Raw genomic sequence first — 14,319 nt, forward strand, 5'->3', positions numbered from 1 at the left:
CTTTTGCCTCCATAAATGGGATCTGGTTTGTGCAGCTGTAGGGCACTAGGGTAGGCTGTGGCTTGGATTCCAGAAGGACTTGTCAGCAACGGTGTGCTTGCATTAGTTTCCATCAGTGAGGGCAGGATTGAGGTCATAGTCCCTGCCAGCGTCATTAGCAAATTTCTGAGTCAGAGCCACTGATGATGGTAATCGTGAGGCTATGAGCCACGACAGCAGGACATTTGTACAGGTTTGTTCAGGTTATTCCTGCTCTATTTACTCCTTTAGGAACCTCTGGCATTCTGATCCCTATGCCTCCCTTTCTATACTGCCCAACAAAGCATTTCTTTGCCAATAATAGCAAGAAGCCATGATATTTATTTTTAGCAACAACTACAGAGCAGAATTTTCTATAAGCACTATTTTATTTAACTCCTTCTGCCTTCCTTTAGTGATAGGGAAGTACTGGTACTATTTTCTCTTTTAGAAAGCTTAAAAAAGGCAAAACAGTGGTAGAGCTTGAGAGAAGACTATGGGATTCCATATGCTAGTTCATTGCTCTACTCATAGGCAATAACTATATTTTTAATGCTCTTTAATTAACTATAGATGGAGAGATACTACACTCCATCCTCCATACAGTATCAAAAACACTTTCACTCTGTTTAAGGGGAGATCAGCGCTCACTCTTCTAGAGTGTGAAGAGAGTCAGATGATCAAATTAGAATTATACTCTTATCACTGCTCCAACCCCAACAGCAGCTGCTTAGGCGTTGCTTCAAGGCTGCGGCATCCCTGGCTCCAGCTGCTTCAGCAGTAATTTGAAGAGTGCAAGGGAGCAGGGGAAGTGAAAATTTGAAAAAGAGCAGGTTCATTATATAATAGCACAGGCAGGGAACCCTGAAATAACTGGGCTAGTGGCCAGATCCAGATCCAGATTTCTGAAAATTCATGGATCCCACTCTCCAACACCACAATTCTAGAGACTTTTCTGGGTACCTGTGACAATTAATGAGCAAATGGATCTTCAATCAAACAGTTCTTTATCGGTAAAAACTGTTCCGATCCAACTCCAGTCTAAAACACTGTACACATTCACTTGCAGTACACCCCAAGGTGCAAAAATATCAACTGGATTTAAAAATAAATAGAATGACAATGTAGCTGATGTCTTTTAACCAACAAGGTTGATGGCCTTTCCCAAGGACATCTTGACATTATATTTGTGGATATAGATCTACTAAGTAGAAACTGTGTCCTCTCAACTCGTCTTCCACACCTGGGCCAGTGATTGGCCGAAAGCTGGCACATGGTAATGTTTAGTCTGTAATACATAACTTCCATTTCAGCTAAGGAAGAATTAATATTTTCATCACTTTGTGGCTGCAGGCTTTCCTTAGGAGGAATAGAGAAAAATCTAATATGAAATGGCCTTGGCAGACATGCTTCTAAAGGCTCTGTGCTGTCAAGTCACCCAACAAAGAATGTCCTACCAGATGATCAGTAGGGTGATGACATGCAAGGCAGATTCGACCTTTGGACAGTGTTTACCTTAGGAGGTTGAATGCCTTCAGTTATAGTGACTTTAATCCAGATCCATAATTCCTAGTAAAGACTAACTTAATCTTTGCTCATTGGGGAATGTTTCATTTGTCTTATTTTTCTTCCATGAAGTCAAGATGAACGTGATCAACTCAAGTCTGTATACAACACGCCATTAGTAACAGCGTAAGACCTCCTGCTGTTTTGAGCACGTTGTCATTGGGGTTGGGCCCCAATGTGTTGTGATGTGAACCAGTCTTCTGGCAGACTTTGTAGAAAAGCACAGTTTTCAACAACAATGATCGCAGTCCTTAAAATTTTAAAAAATATGACTTTAACAACTTTTTCTAAGTGACTTATTAGATGACCCTTGGCACCTCCTTTACTGAGAATTGATCCCACACTGGAATGAGCTTCCATATTGCATCACAGACATGAGGAGGACCCATTCCATACACTGTAGTATTTCAGGTGTCTGAGTTGGACTCTCAAATACAGCATGGTTCTTGGCCTTCAATGTTAAATGAATAACACCAGCCAACTAATGTTGGTCCAAATTGTGAGCAACTTATTTTCTCAAGGAGGTCCTTTGGTGGCTTGACCCATATATCAAATTGAGATTGGCTCATATATCTGAACTGAACTGCAACCCATGTCAAAACATATAAATTGGCTTCATTCTGCTTATCTCCATTTTATAAGTGTATTGTATTTCATTTATTCAATCCCTTCCCACCACCACCACCTTTTTTTGGTTTTGTTTCCTAACTTGTTTGCCTCAAGGAGGAATGAAAACACCATTATGTATGAATTTAGGGAGCAATCTAACTGCCATTAAAGTTTTCAGTAGGCCCCACAGCTGCCGTTTCGGCACAGAATTTGCTCAGATGTCAGGGTGGAGCCCACACTCCCTAACTTGCAGCAGCACCCCAAACTGGATTGACACACCCCACTTTCATTATTAAGTGTGTCCCATCCTTGTCAACAGAAGATGTTGTTTGGGGCAGAAAAGGAATAAACAGATTTTCAGTTAAATAGCTCTTTCTTGATTTAGAAACCACTCTGGGCTAATTCCATCCAAAAATTACTTCAGCCAACAAACCTGGGGACCCAGAAACCAAAATACTAACACCGAACTACAGCACCCCCTGGTGGTCATAATACCAACTTGCACACACTTCTGAGGTCACCAATGGAAGACTCCTGCTATAGCTAAAGCCATGTGGTTATCCCCACCCCTGTACTCCTTAGACAAATGACATTAGTATGATGGAGGCCAGGCACAAAATATCCTAAGTTGTTCAGACAAATCTATTAACATTCACAAAATATTTATGAGTAAACGACAAAAGCAATAAACCCACTTGCTTTTCCCTTCTCTGAAGCAAGAGTCAGGATTTCCTAAATGCAGGTCCAAAAATTGTAATCATAGAGAGATTTGCAGCATATTGTTACTTAAAGAGTCAGTGGAGGAAGCTTATACATAACCTTTCCATGTTTGCAGTCTTTGAGTCAAAATTAAAACCAAAATTTGCCCACATACATGCCAAAGAAGCATTTCATAATCAAATGAAGTACCAACTACACAAATGAACATGTGATTTAAGCTCACAAATCTTGATGGGTAGAAGAAGAGTTAGCAGGTTCCATGCTCCTGAAGAGTTTATTGTAAAATACGTTGGTATTTTACAACTCTAAGTGTTTTTTGTAAACTTTTTTTTGGTGGAAGTATAGAAAAGAACAATTCCTCCACAAAATTATAATGTATTTTACAATTACATAAGACTCCACAGGTGACTATGATTTTATAAAGATTGTCAGGGTCTACATGCCTCAATAGACCAAAGATGCTATATTGTAAAGCCCACATAAGGAAAATGAGACAGCAAAACAAATGCCTATTTCTAGGACTACACCATGTAAACAAGGCAAAGCCGTGAAGACGGAATGCTTCTTGGGCCACAGAGCTGTTCTCTCATCCTGGACAGCCACATTCCTTTGTGGAATAATACATTGCTCCCATGCTGAAACCACCAAGTGGACATTCCCTGGAGATTCCTCCACCTCCACCTCCTCCTCCTCTGCCGCCCTCTTCTCTTCCCTCTTCCTATTATTATTTCTGGAAACCAAGCTCCACTTGGGCATTCAAGAGCAGAGGTACTTAACTAAAAATTAGTATTTTTGCAAACCCTCAGAATGTTCTGCCTGATGTCTGATGAACTTACCTAGTGCTATAGCAGAGCGCTGAAGGAAGAAGATAGTGAGGAAAAAGCTTTCTATAGGCCCAGATGATTCCATCTGCAAAATCAGACTCGATGTATCGGCAAAGAATTGAAGCTGCCAGAGATGTGGGAAGCTTGGAGAAAATCCAAATATTGGAGGAGGTGGTGTCTTTTTCTTAAATTCAGCGCTGGAACTAGATGTTAAAAATGTATACTTTTTGGTTCTCACAATATTCTTCTCATTTTAGATGCTACAAAATTTATCAGCCTCTGAGGGTCAGCTGGTTGTCTTTGAATGCAGAGTAAAAGGAGCTCCATCTCCTAAAGTTGAGTGGTATAGAGAAGGGACCTTGATAGAAGATTCTCCCGATTTTAGGATTTTACAGAAAAGTAAGTTGATATTTTAAAATTATTCTCTCATAATTTAGTTTTATAAATTTATTTTATACATTTATCTTTATAACTTTTTAATACCTAATTGAAAATATAAATGACCCAAAAGAATAAAATGAAAATCACCTGTAATCCTGCTCCTCAAAGCTAACCACTGTTAATATTTTGGTGTATATGTTCTTCTATAATTTTTCCATGCATATATTTTTTAAATAAAAATCGTCTTCTTTTTAGTAAATCAATTTTTTCACTTAACATTTCATAAACATCTTTATGTTCTAATAAATATAGATCTTTCTCACTATTTAAAATAAATCTTTAATATTCAATTTCATATCTATTTACTCTATTGTTGAACATTTAGATTGTTCACAAATTTTTACTATTATAAAATGTGCTTCAATGAATGTTCACAGAACAAATCTTTGTGAACATCTGTAGATGTTGTCTCAGAATAAATTTCTAGTACTGAACTTGCTACTGTAAATTCACATTTTCTAAGGCTTTTGATATATGTTGTCAAAATGCCATGTTGAACTATATTTAGAATGATCACACAATTGATCATTCAAACTAGGACACTTTTGAGAGTAATAATTACTACTAATAATTAATAATTATGCAGCTATCTCAGGTATATAAACTAAGTCTGTCCCAGTTGAACTGGAACACATATTACCATAGCTATATTACACTATAACCAGCAATACATAGGAATGCCTTTTGTCTCATACACTTTCGTCAACAATGGGTATTAACCATTTTTAAGAATTTTCATCATTGTTATAGACCAAAATTAGGGACCATTTGTTTTAATTTGACTTTCTTTAATTAGATGTGGGGTGGAACACTTTTTCATATTTCATTTGGTCTTTATATTTCTTATTTGTAACTTGCTTGTTGATATCCTTTGCTTATTTTTATACTGGGTTTTGGTTCTTTTTCTTATTCATTTATAAGAACTCTTTATATGTTAAGGGGGTTAATTATTCTTTTCTTCTCACGTATATTTATGCAGTGCTTTCATCTTGACCTGTTTCCACCATAAAGCTTTGTTAGTTTGTTTCTGCCTCTCAAATGATAGCTGTACTTGGACGTGTGATGTGTGCTGTATGAATCAGAGCTCCTGTCAGCTTTTAGCAGCAGTAGCAGCAACTGTAATGCCATTTAAACTGAGGGGGGCAGGGAGGCACTTCAATAGTTCCATCACTGTAGAAAATTGTCACTAAGCTCAACAAATAATTATTGAGTGCCTTCGCTTAAATAAATATGAATTGAAAACTCATATTCAGTACTGTGCTGGGCACTTTCAGGAATGCCAAATAACTTTACGATAAAACCTGCTCTCAAGGAGCCGATCTTCTCTCCCAAGGTTCTTGATAATTAGAAACGTTAGAGTAAGAGATGCATTCTACTTTATATTAGGATGGGAGAGCCTGAATTCAGGAATGGCTTCTCAGTCTTCACAAACCCTTTATCAGGTAAAACTGAGTAAGTATCAATAAAAGCAAGTCATTTCTGAATCTGAACTAACCCAGTAAGTATTCCTCACATAAGGTTTACGTCCTCCAAATGGAACCTAAGTGTGTTCCACAGTATGGCAACATCATTTATTTAGCTTCCTTCTTGCTGTGATACCGATCCTATGCCTTGTTATGGTCTTAGGTGTTTAGGTTATTTTATTTAATATTTACAGACAAGCCTCATCAAATTGCTACTACGTATGCAAGAAATTACAAAGTGCTATAGGGAAATTCTGATGAAAATAAAGCCCCTCAGTAAAGTAAATGCTCAGAAACCTCTAACTTAATTTTATTTTTCCCTTTTAGAACCTCGGTCCATGGCAGAGCCAGGTAAAAGATCATTTCAATTTTAATTATTAGTATGTGATCAGTGATTTTTTATATTTAAGAAAACAAATTGAAATCATACTTGTGTCAAGAACAAAGTGCAAAAATAAAATTTTAGAGAAAAGAACCAAACCAACTCTAGCTAATACTGTAGAAGAAGGCATGGAGAGGAACACCTGCAAATTTAGAATATATATTCAATATCTAATATAAGTGCAGTTATTCTTGCATATTGAGGAGTATCCCTTAGGAATATTTTCCCTCTTCCCTCAGCTCCCATTCACGATTTCTCAAAACTAGATAGAGTAATTTCCATGATGGTAGGTAAAATCCAATTCTATACCATGTGTCTCAAAGTTTGCGCATCAGATTTTACAATTTGCAGAGATTCAATAAAATGTTTTTGATGCTGATCCAATTTGGTTGGGAGGATACTAAAGATGAGATAGAAGTGACACTTACTATCTCTTGCCTCTAGAAAATGCAAGTCATTCACAAACCATTGTTTCTGAATGCCCTCTCTGTGACCACTCTGAAACTTCAGATTGTATTTGTATCTCTGAGTAAGAATGACCATTTGGAATTTCATTATTATAATTCTGACAACTGAATGGAAAGGAATTCCAGAAGCAGACATTGGACATCCACATTGCATAGCCCTATACCTGGTACTTGGGGATACAGAGTAAAGACCAGAAGTGCTTTTTACTCCCACATTGTTTGTTATGAAATATTAATTTCCCTTTGAAAATATTTCAGATCTCTGGCACTTTCATCTGGAGATGGCTTTTTCACTAGGCAGTCCCCTCCACAGTAATTTCAGCATCACCCAAAAAGGGGTCCCTGCTCAATCATGATTTCAAGACTTCCACAGTTAGAGGGTTCTGACTTATACTTTGTGTAATGCAAATACCCTTTGGAGACAGAATACTTTATCTTATCAGGTAGGAACAGTAAGGTGTGAATTAATTTATCAGATCATTTTCTGAGATCAGGTTGTTGAAAGCAAAGAGTATGAATGTTTGGGGCCAGGGGAAACAGAAGGAAAGAAAAGCCAAGGGCTCAAAAAAAAAAGACAAAGAGGTACCAAAATCAAACTTTGTCTCTCCATTATTTAGGATTCTTTGGGCAGCAAGTGAAGAAACTTAACTCAAGTGGCTTAAAAGTATTTTCTCACGTAACAAAAAGTCCTAGGGTAGGACTGGTCGTGAGATTGGTTAATTTAGCAGCTCATTGATCATCAGGGGTCAATCCTTTTTCCATTTTCCATTCTGCCATCTTCAGCATTTCCTCTCAGGCTGGTTGTACTCATTGACCCAAGATGGCTGTCACAGTTCTGACATCACATGCAGATCACTATATCCCAAGTCAAAAACAGGGAATAACACTATCTTTTTTTGTCCCTTGTAAAGAGCAAAGAAAACTTTCCTAGAAACTCCCCAGCAGACTTTTCCTAATATCTCATTGATCAGGATTGTGTGTCACTTGCCACTGTTAGCAAATGTAGAGGTAGCAGTGACTGGCTTAGACCACCTGAGGCTGAGAGGCCAGCTTGCCTCGAAGTATAGGGCACTCCCAGGAGAGTGCTCAGAACCACGGTTCTATCCAAAAGGAAGGAGGAGGATAAGGGCTACTGAGTGGGTACTCAACACTGTTCTCCACAGCCTCCTGTCCAGTTTTCCTAGAGATGGTCTGGCTAGTTCAGTTCAGTTATCATGAAGCACTGAGGTAGCAAGTCCCTGTTAATACCATGTTTTAATAATTTTGTTTTTAATGGCAGGTCTACTGTGTGATAACTGGGGTTTATGCTACTGTCTTAAACCTCCTCTTAGCTGTCAAGGAATATCTACCTATCATAATTTTAGACTAAAATCATATGGTTCTATCTGAGAATCACCTCTGTAGTTGTTCACTGGGGTTTGTACTGTGTATTGAAGTAATCCATAAGAATTACTTAGTATTACAAAGGAAGAAATGCATTTCCCTCTTCTTTCACCCAGAATTTCAAGTTATTCTATCAGCTAATTACTGTTAGGTCCTTTTCTGAAAGTAGAATACCAATCCCAATGAAGTTAAGCAAAATATTTATTTTTTGCCCAATTTTAAATTGTGGCCTTTATTTAAAATTTCCTCACTACAAAATTCCCCCATAGAAATAGTGAGAGGCCTGAATTTAGAAAATGTTTTTATTATTCCTTTCATTTCCCACAACCTCCATATGTTTTCACTCCTAATTTGTTTTTATGATTTTTTTTATTCCAATAGTTTATTTTTGTTAGTAACAGGAATATTTTTTCAGTAAATTCAAATAATTAATTGTATAACAATGAATAAGCTAGAACTAGTCTAGAATGTTTTTGTGATTTTTAAGTTTGCTGTTACTCATTTCTATTTTTTTAATGTGGACTCATGATGTAAAAATAGAAGACAATCTGAGAATCCACAATATACAATGTGTTTTACATAATCCCCTTGTTCATACTCAGTCTGAGCAGAATTATCAGTTCTATCCCTCTGGCTGAATTCATCTGCTAATCAGTCAATTCAATCAAATAATTGTTTTGACTAATTATTTTCAAAGAATTAACATGGTTTCTTATATTGACTTTTGTAGAATTTAGGTTCATTTTAATTATTAAGTCAGTATCTATTCTGTTTTACTGGAATACAGAGGAGATTTGTACTTTGGTCATTGCTGAGGTATTTGCAGAAGACTCTGGGTGTTTCACTTGCACTGCAAGCAACAAGTATGGCACGGTGTCAAGCATCGCACAGCTGGATGTGAGAGGTAAGGGATCTTAAACTGCCAGGAGAGTTTATGCTATGACCCCAAATATGAGTATGGAGAGTTTGTATTACCCTTCCTCTCTGCTTTTCATATAAAGCTAGGTTGGCTCTACCAGAAAGATTTGAATTATTGAGGAAAACGTTCTTGAACAATATTCAATTTTCAATAGCCTTTTATTATTGCACTTAAAGAAACCACCACCATCCCAGTTATACCTCCTGTCATCTTTTATAACCCCTAAGAAAACATCTCTTTGGTCTTATATAAACTTTAAAAATTCTTCCCAAAATCAGTACTTCTATTTTTAGGGTTTTCTCCCCCCTGCATTTTCTCCATTCTTTAATGTCCCAGATTATGTTCTCTGTTTTTCACAAGCATTTTTCCATTAGTTTACCCAGCTGGTTTGAATACTTTCCCATTTCTATGCATGCCCCAACTCAGGGTTACAGCCCCGTCTGTCTTGTTGGGAAAGTCTACCAGCCCAGGTCCTGTGATTGTCCTTTCAGGAAATGAAGACCTCAACAACAACGGGTCTCTTCACCCCGCCAACTCCACCTCCAACCTGGCTGCCATTGAACAACAGCCATCCCCACCCAACCTGGAGCCCCCTTCTGTGGAACAGCCCCCCAAACCCAAACTCGAGGGAGTTTTGGTGAACCACAACGAGCCACGGTCTAGCTCAAGGATCGGGCTTCGTGTGCACTTCAATCTGCCCGAAGATGACAAAGGAAGCGAAGCCTCCTCTGAGGGTAGGGTGGCGGCTGCCAAGCAGACCAGGCCTGATGCTTTCCCGGAGAGGTTCAATGGACAGGCAGCAAAAATCCCTGAGCCTTCTTCACCCATCAAAGAGCCCCCGCCAGTACTGGCTAAACCCAAACTGTAAGTAGAAATTAGAATGATCAACCAAGAATGCTGTGGGCTTCTTTTGGAGTCTACCCTTCTTAAAAATGATGGAGCTGAAAAAGGAAGCTTACCAAATGAGAAAATACACATTAAATAAGTTTTGCAAGCATGCCTACTTACATCAATGTAAGTATGCGCTCACTATCATCCAAGCAATGTTATACCTAAGCCAGCTCAGAAAGACGTTTGTTTAACATTAGAGGCTCCCAGATAAAGCACTTCTACCCTCTTCTTATAAAGCCCTTTCTTGAGTCTAATAATCCTAATAGTCTGTAATTCCATCCTTTTTCCTATTTCTGCTTCAACGTAGGCTTTTGTACTCATTATGAAAAAGCTATTTAGTATTTTTTTTTATTAGAGAAGCTGTGAGTTTTCAAAACAATCATGCATGAAATACAGGATTCCCATACACCACCCCACCACCACCACCTTGCATTGGTGTGGAACACTTGTTACTACTCATGATAGCACTTTTTAAAAAAAATTGTACTATTTTTTAAACAGTAGTTACCTTTGTTACCATTGATGAAAGATTACGGAAATAGTTCTATCTATTGTCCATTGTTTACATTAAGTGTATTTTTTCCCATACACCACCTATTATTACCACCTGTCTTAGTATTGTTCATTTGTTAGAATTCTATTTAGTATTCTTTAATAGTTCCTCTTTATCACTGGATACACTGTAGTAACAATAGAGTTTTCATATAAATAAAACAGGGTGAAAAAAGGAGAAGGAGTTCTGATTGTCAGACCCACCATAGAAGCTTGATGTGGTGTCATCCTAACTCTCTAGAGAGCCTCTTTCAGAGCCATATTGCAATGCTTAACGTTCACCCATAAAAAAAGCAAATTCTTTCTACTCAGTTACATAACGACACCCTCTAAATATTCAACCCTCGGCACTGTATAATTCTGCAGGATTTTTTATTTGCATTAAATCTTCTCTTGATTTTGGATATACATGTTTGTATCAGTGTTGGTATAAATATATATTCATGTTCATGTGCACACACACATATACCCTTTGTGAATCCACATGCCTACAACCTTCTCTTCCTGGTTTTTAACCTCACAGGTTTTGCATTAAAATATATTGATTCTCCAAATAATCCTCTTGAGGATACAATTTTCTGCTCATACTTCCAATTTGCCATTCACAAAAAAAAAATAGAAATAATACTTATAGATCTTAAAACTGCAACAGAAATGGAGGCTGTCATTTTTAAACATTTTATCATCAAAGTCTAGATATTTCAGACTTCGAAATCTTCAACTTGAATATCAAGCTGTGTACAGCAGTGATTCTTAATACTGGCTACACTCTAGAATAAAATATGGAGCTTTAAAAAAATATATATGCACTTTGAATGATTATCTGGTATGTGACTATATCTCAATAAAATTGCATTTCTATATATATATACCCTTCGATCCCAACTGAATCAGAATCTCTCCACAGATTATTTTAACATACAGCCAGATTGGAAACCACAGACTTAGAGTTAGAGAAATTAAGTTGCAATTTTTTTTTTGCCCTCCTCTACCCCACCACTCCACACCCAGGATAAACCAATAATTAACATTTAAAGTAAGTAAAATGTCAGAAAAGAATCAGAATATACTGGGAAAGCCAAGTGCATGTAAGAATCAGGTAGGGGCTTGCTATTCCGAGTGTAGTAGGTGAACCAACAGCTTCGGCTTCACCTGAGAACTTGTTAGAAATGTACATTCAGGCCCTACCCCTGACATCAGAAACTTTGGAGGTGAGGTCCAGAAGTCTGTGTTTAAACAAGTCTTTTAGTGGATTCTGATGCAAGTTAAAGTTTAAGAACCTTAAGAACTACTGACCTAAATTTTAAAAGATAATAATAACTATGCCTAGACTCCATCCAGGCCAACTGACTCGCTGGGCAATGGTGCCCAAGAATCAGTGTTCTGTTTGGTTTTGCTCTCCTAGTGAGTCTAATGTGCAGCCAGTGTGGAAACCATACTTCGCCTGATTGCAGAGCCATATTTACTCAAAATTAGTTACCCTAGTCCATGATGTGCTGGTAAGTGTTTAACAACTGGCTGGAGGCACGGAAGCCCTCACATGGAGCATTTGCCAATTTCCATGTTGTAGATACTCCCACCATGGCCAATTTCAAGCTAACAACAGAAGATCCTTGTAGGTCATAAAGTTGAACATAAAGTTGGGATAAAATGTGCACAATCTGCTCTTGAAAGCAAATGAAAGCCGGCTCCAGCATACATTGCCCAAACTTGTCACTGCCAAATTGCTTTCAATACAGTATCCCAAGTTTGTTCGTTGTCACCAAGTCATGACATTTCCTCTTAACAATTCAAAATCCCTAAGAAATTCCATTGTATTCCAGAAACCACAACAAGAGGCATCCTTAAAATCCCAAAACTCTGCCTACCATTCTTACAAATCATGAAAGTGGTTTTTTTTTTTTTTTTTTAATCATCATTTTATTGAGATATATTCACATACCACGCAGTCATACAAAACAAATTGTACTTTCGATTGTTTACAGTACCATTACATAGTTGTACATTCATCACCTAAATCAATCCCTGACACCTTCATTAGCACACACACAAAAATAACAAGAATAATAATTAGAGTGAAAAAGAGCAATTGAAGTAAAAAAGAACACTGGGTACCTTTGTCTGTTTGTTTCCTTCCCCTACTTTTCTACACATCCATCCATAAACTAGACAAAGGGGAGTGTGGTCCTTATGGCTTTCCCAATCCCATTGTCACCCCTCATAAGCTACATTTTTATACAACTGTCTTCGAGATTCATGGGTTCTGGGTTGTAGTTTAATAGTTTCAGGTATCCACCACCAGCTACCCCAATTCTTTAGAACCTAAAAAAGGTTGTCTAAAGTGTGCGTAAGAGTGCCCACCAGAGTGATCTCTTGGCTCGTTTTGGAATCTCTCTGCCACTGAAGCTTATTTCATTTCCTTTCACATCCCCCTTTTGGTCAAGAAGATGTTCTCCATCCCACGATGCCGGGTCTACATTCCTCCCCGGGAGTCATATTCCACGTTGCCAGGGAGATTCACTTCCCTGGGTGTCTGATCCCACGTAGGGGGGAGGGCAGTGATTTCACCTATGAAAGTGGTTTTATAGGTAAGGAACTAAAAAATAGAATAGCCTCCATTTATTGATCACTCATATGTGTTAGGTCATTTATTTACGTTTACTCGTCAATTCTCACAACAACTTTAAGAAGTATTATTTATTCCTATTTTACTTATGAGGAAGTTGAGGTCCCAAAGGTTACAAAACTATCCAAAGCCACATAGATAATAAGTGGCAGAGCCAGAATTAGGACCTAGGTCTGTCTGTCAGCAGAGCCCATATTCTTAATGAGGCTTACATTGTGGCAAAGGTGAAAATGTTGCTGGGTAACCTCAGAGAATTGATGAATCTACAGAAAGAAAGCTCAGATATAAAATCTGATTTCAGAAATCCTCATTGCAAGAGGATGAATAGGCACATGAGCAGCTGAGCTTAAAGCAATTTATGACAGGTTGTTACCACAAATCAGAGGGGTTACTCAGAATTTTAGAACTGGTGTACTTTATAATTAATCCTCCCTTTATCCTTGCATTGCACTTCTACTTCACTAGTAAATGGTAAATCAGTTCCATACGTTATTTGTAAAAACCACTGGTTATGTGTGTTTTGTGTATGTATGCCCTCCTAGATTTTGAACCCTTTATAGGTCCATATAATTTCAGGCATATTTTTATCTCCTACTGTACCTAGCAAAGTAGAGCCATAGAAGACTCAATAAAAGTTCATTGAATAATAGGATTAGCACCTTGCCTTGATGTAATGAATACATTAATCCAAATGGCTGTTTAAAATCCTCCCTGAAGCAAGACAGAGTTCAAGAAAAGTAAAGAAAATAAAACTTGTCAAAACAGATATTATTCTCAAATGAATTCTTCCAGAATCTTAAATAATCAAAACAATTTGACACTATAGGTTATATATCATTTTCTTTGAAATTTTTTTACCCTCTATAATCCAATATATTTATCAAATGATAAGGGCTAACATGCCATCTGAAGTCTTAGTTAAAGGAGAAATCTGTTCTTTTCTTTTGCTCAATGGTAACTAAAGGAAAAGAAGAACCATTCAATACCTTCCTGTCGTCTCTTCAGTATTCTTTTCTTTCTTAGACTACTTTTCATATGCTCTTTTCTATTTCCATAACTACAATAAACTATTTCTGCAACATTATCAGATTAAAATTTACCAAGTCTACAATACAAAACATGTCTTAAACTGCCTATAACACTATCTTTATGCTTTAGCAATCACAGACTGTGGCTTGCCAAATATGAAATCCATTAAAAATTAAAAGTTTTATATTTTCATACCAGGAAAGTCTATACCAGCAGAAACAATGCAAATTGTAAATACTTTTCTAAGGAAAATCTAATAAAGATATTTATGCTCCTCTTGATTGCTGTCTTTCATCTATGATGAAATGAAAAACTTTAATTAAATTTTAATTATATTACTTTATTCTTTCACTTAAATGCTCACTTCTAAAATGGGAGGAAAAGAATATCACTTGCCAGTAGTTAATACTCCTGAATTCTCAGTTTAAC

General features: G+C 37.2%; 1 protein-coding gene across 2 annotated transcripts in view; it reads left to right on the forward strand.

Moving 5' to 3' along the window:
• The window catches only part of MYPN (myopalladin), a 71,984-nt gene that overhangs the window by 27,208 nt on the left and 30,457 nt on the right, over positions 1-14,319 (forward strand). For both annotated transcript variants that reach the window (XM_037804763.1, XM_037804764.1), the window contains exons 6-9: positions 3,995-4,136; positions 5,969-5,992; positions 8,661-8,777; positions 9,284-9,656. In XM_037804763.1, coding sequence (XP_037660691.1) covers positions 3,995-4,136; positions 5,969-5,992; positions 8,661-8,777; positions 9,284-9,656 — 656 coding nt within the window. The remainder of the gene's footprint in view (positions 1-3,994; positions 4,137-5,968; positions 5,993-8,660; positions 8,778-9,283; positions 9,657-14,319) is intronic.

The sequence above is a fragment of the Choloepus didactylus genome, chromosome 15 (assembly GCF_015220235.1).
Source record: "Choloepus didactylus isolate mChoDid1 chromosome 15, mChoDid1.pri, whole genome shotgun sequence".
Classification (NCBI taxonomy): domain Eukaryota; kingdom Metazoa; phylum Chordata; class Mammalia; order Pilosa; family Megalonychidae; genus Choloepus; species Choloepus didactylus.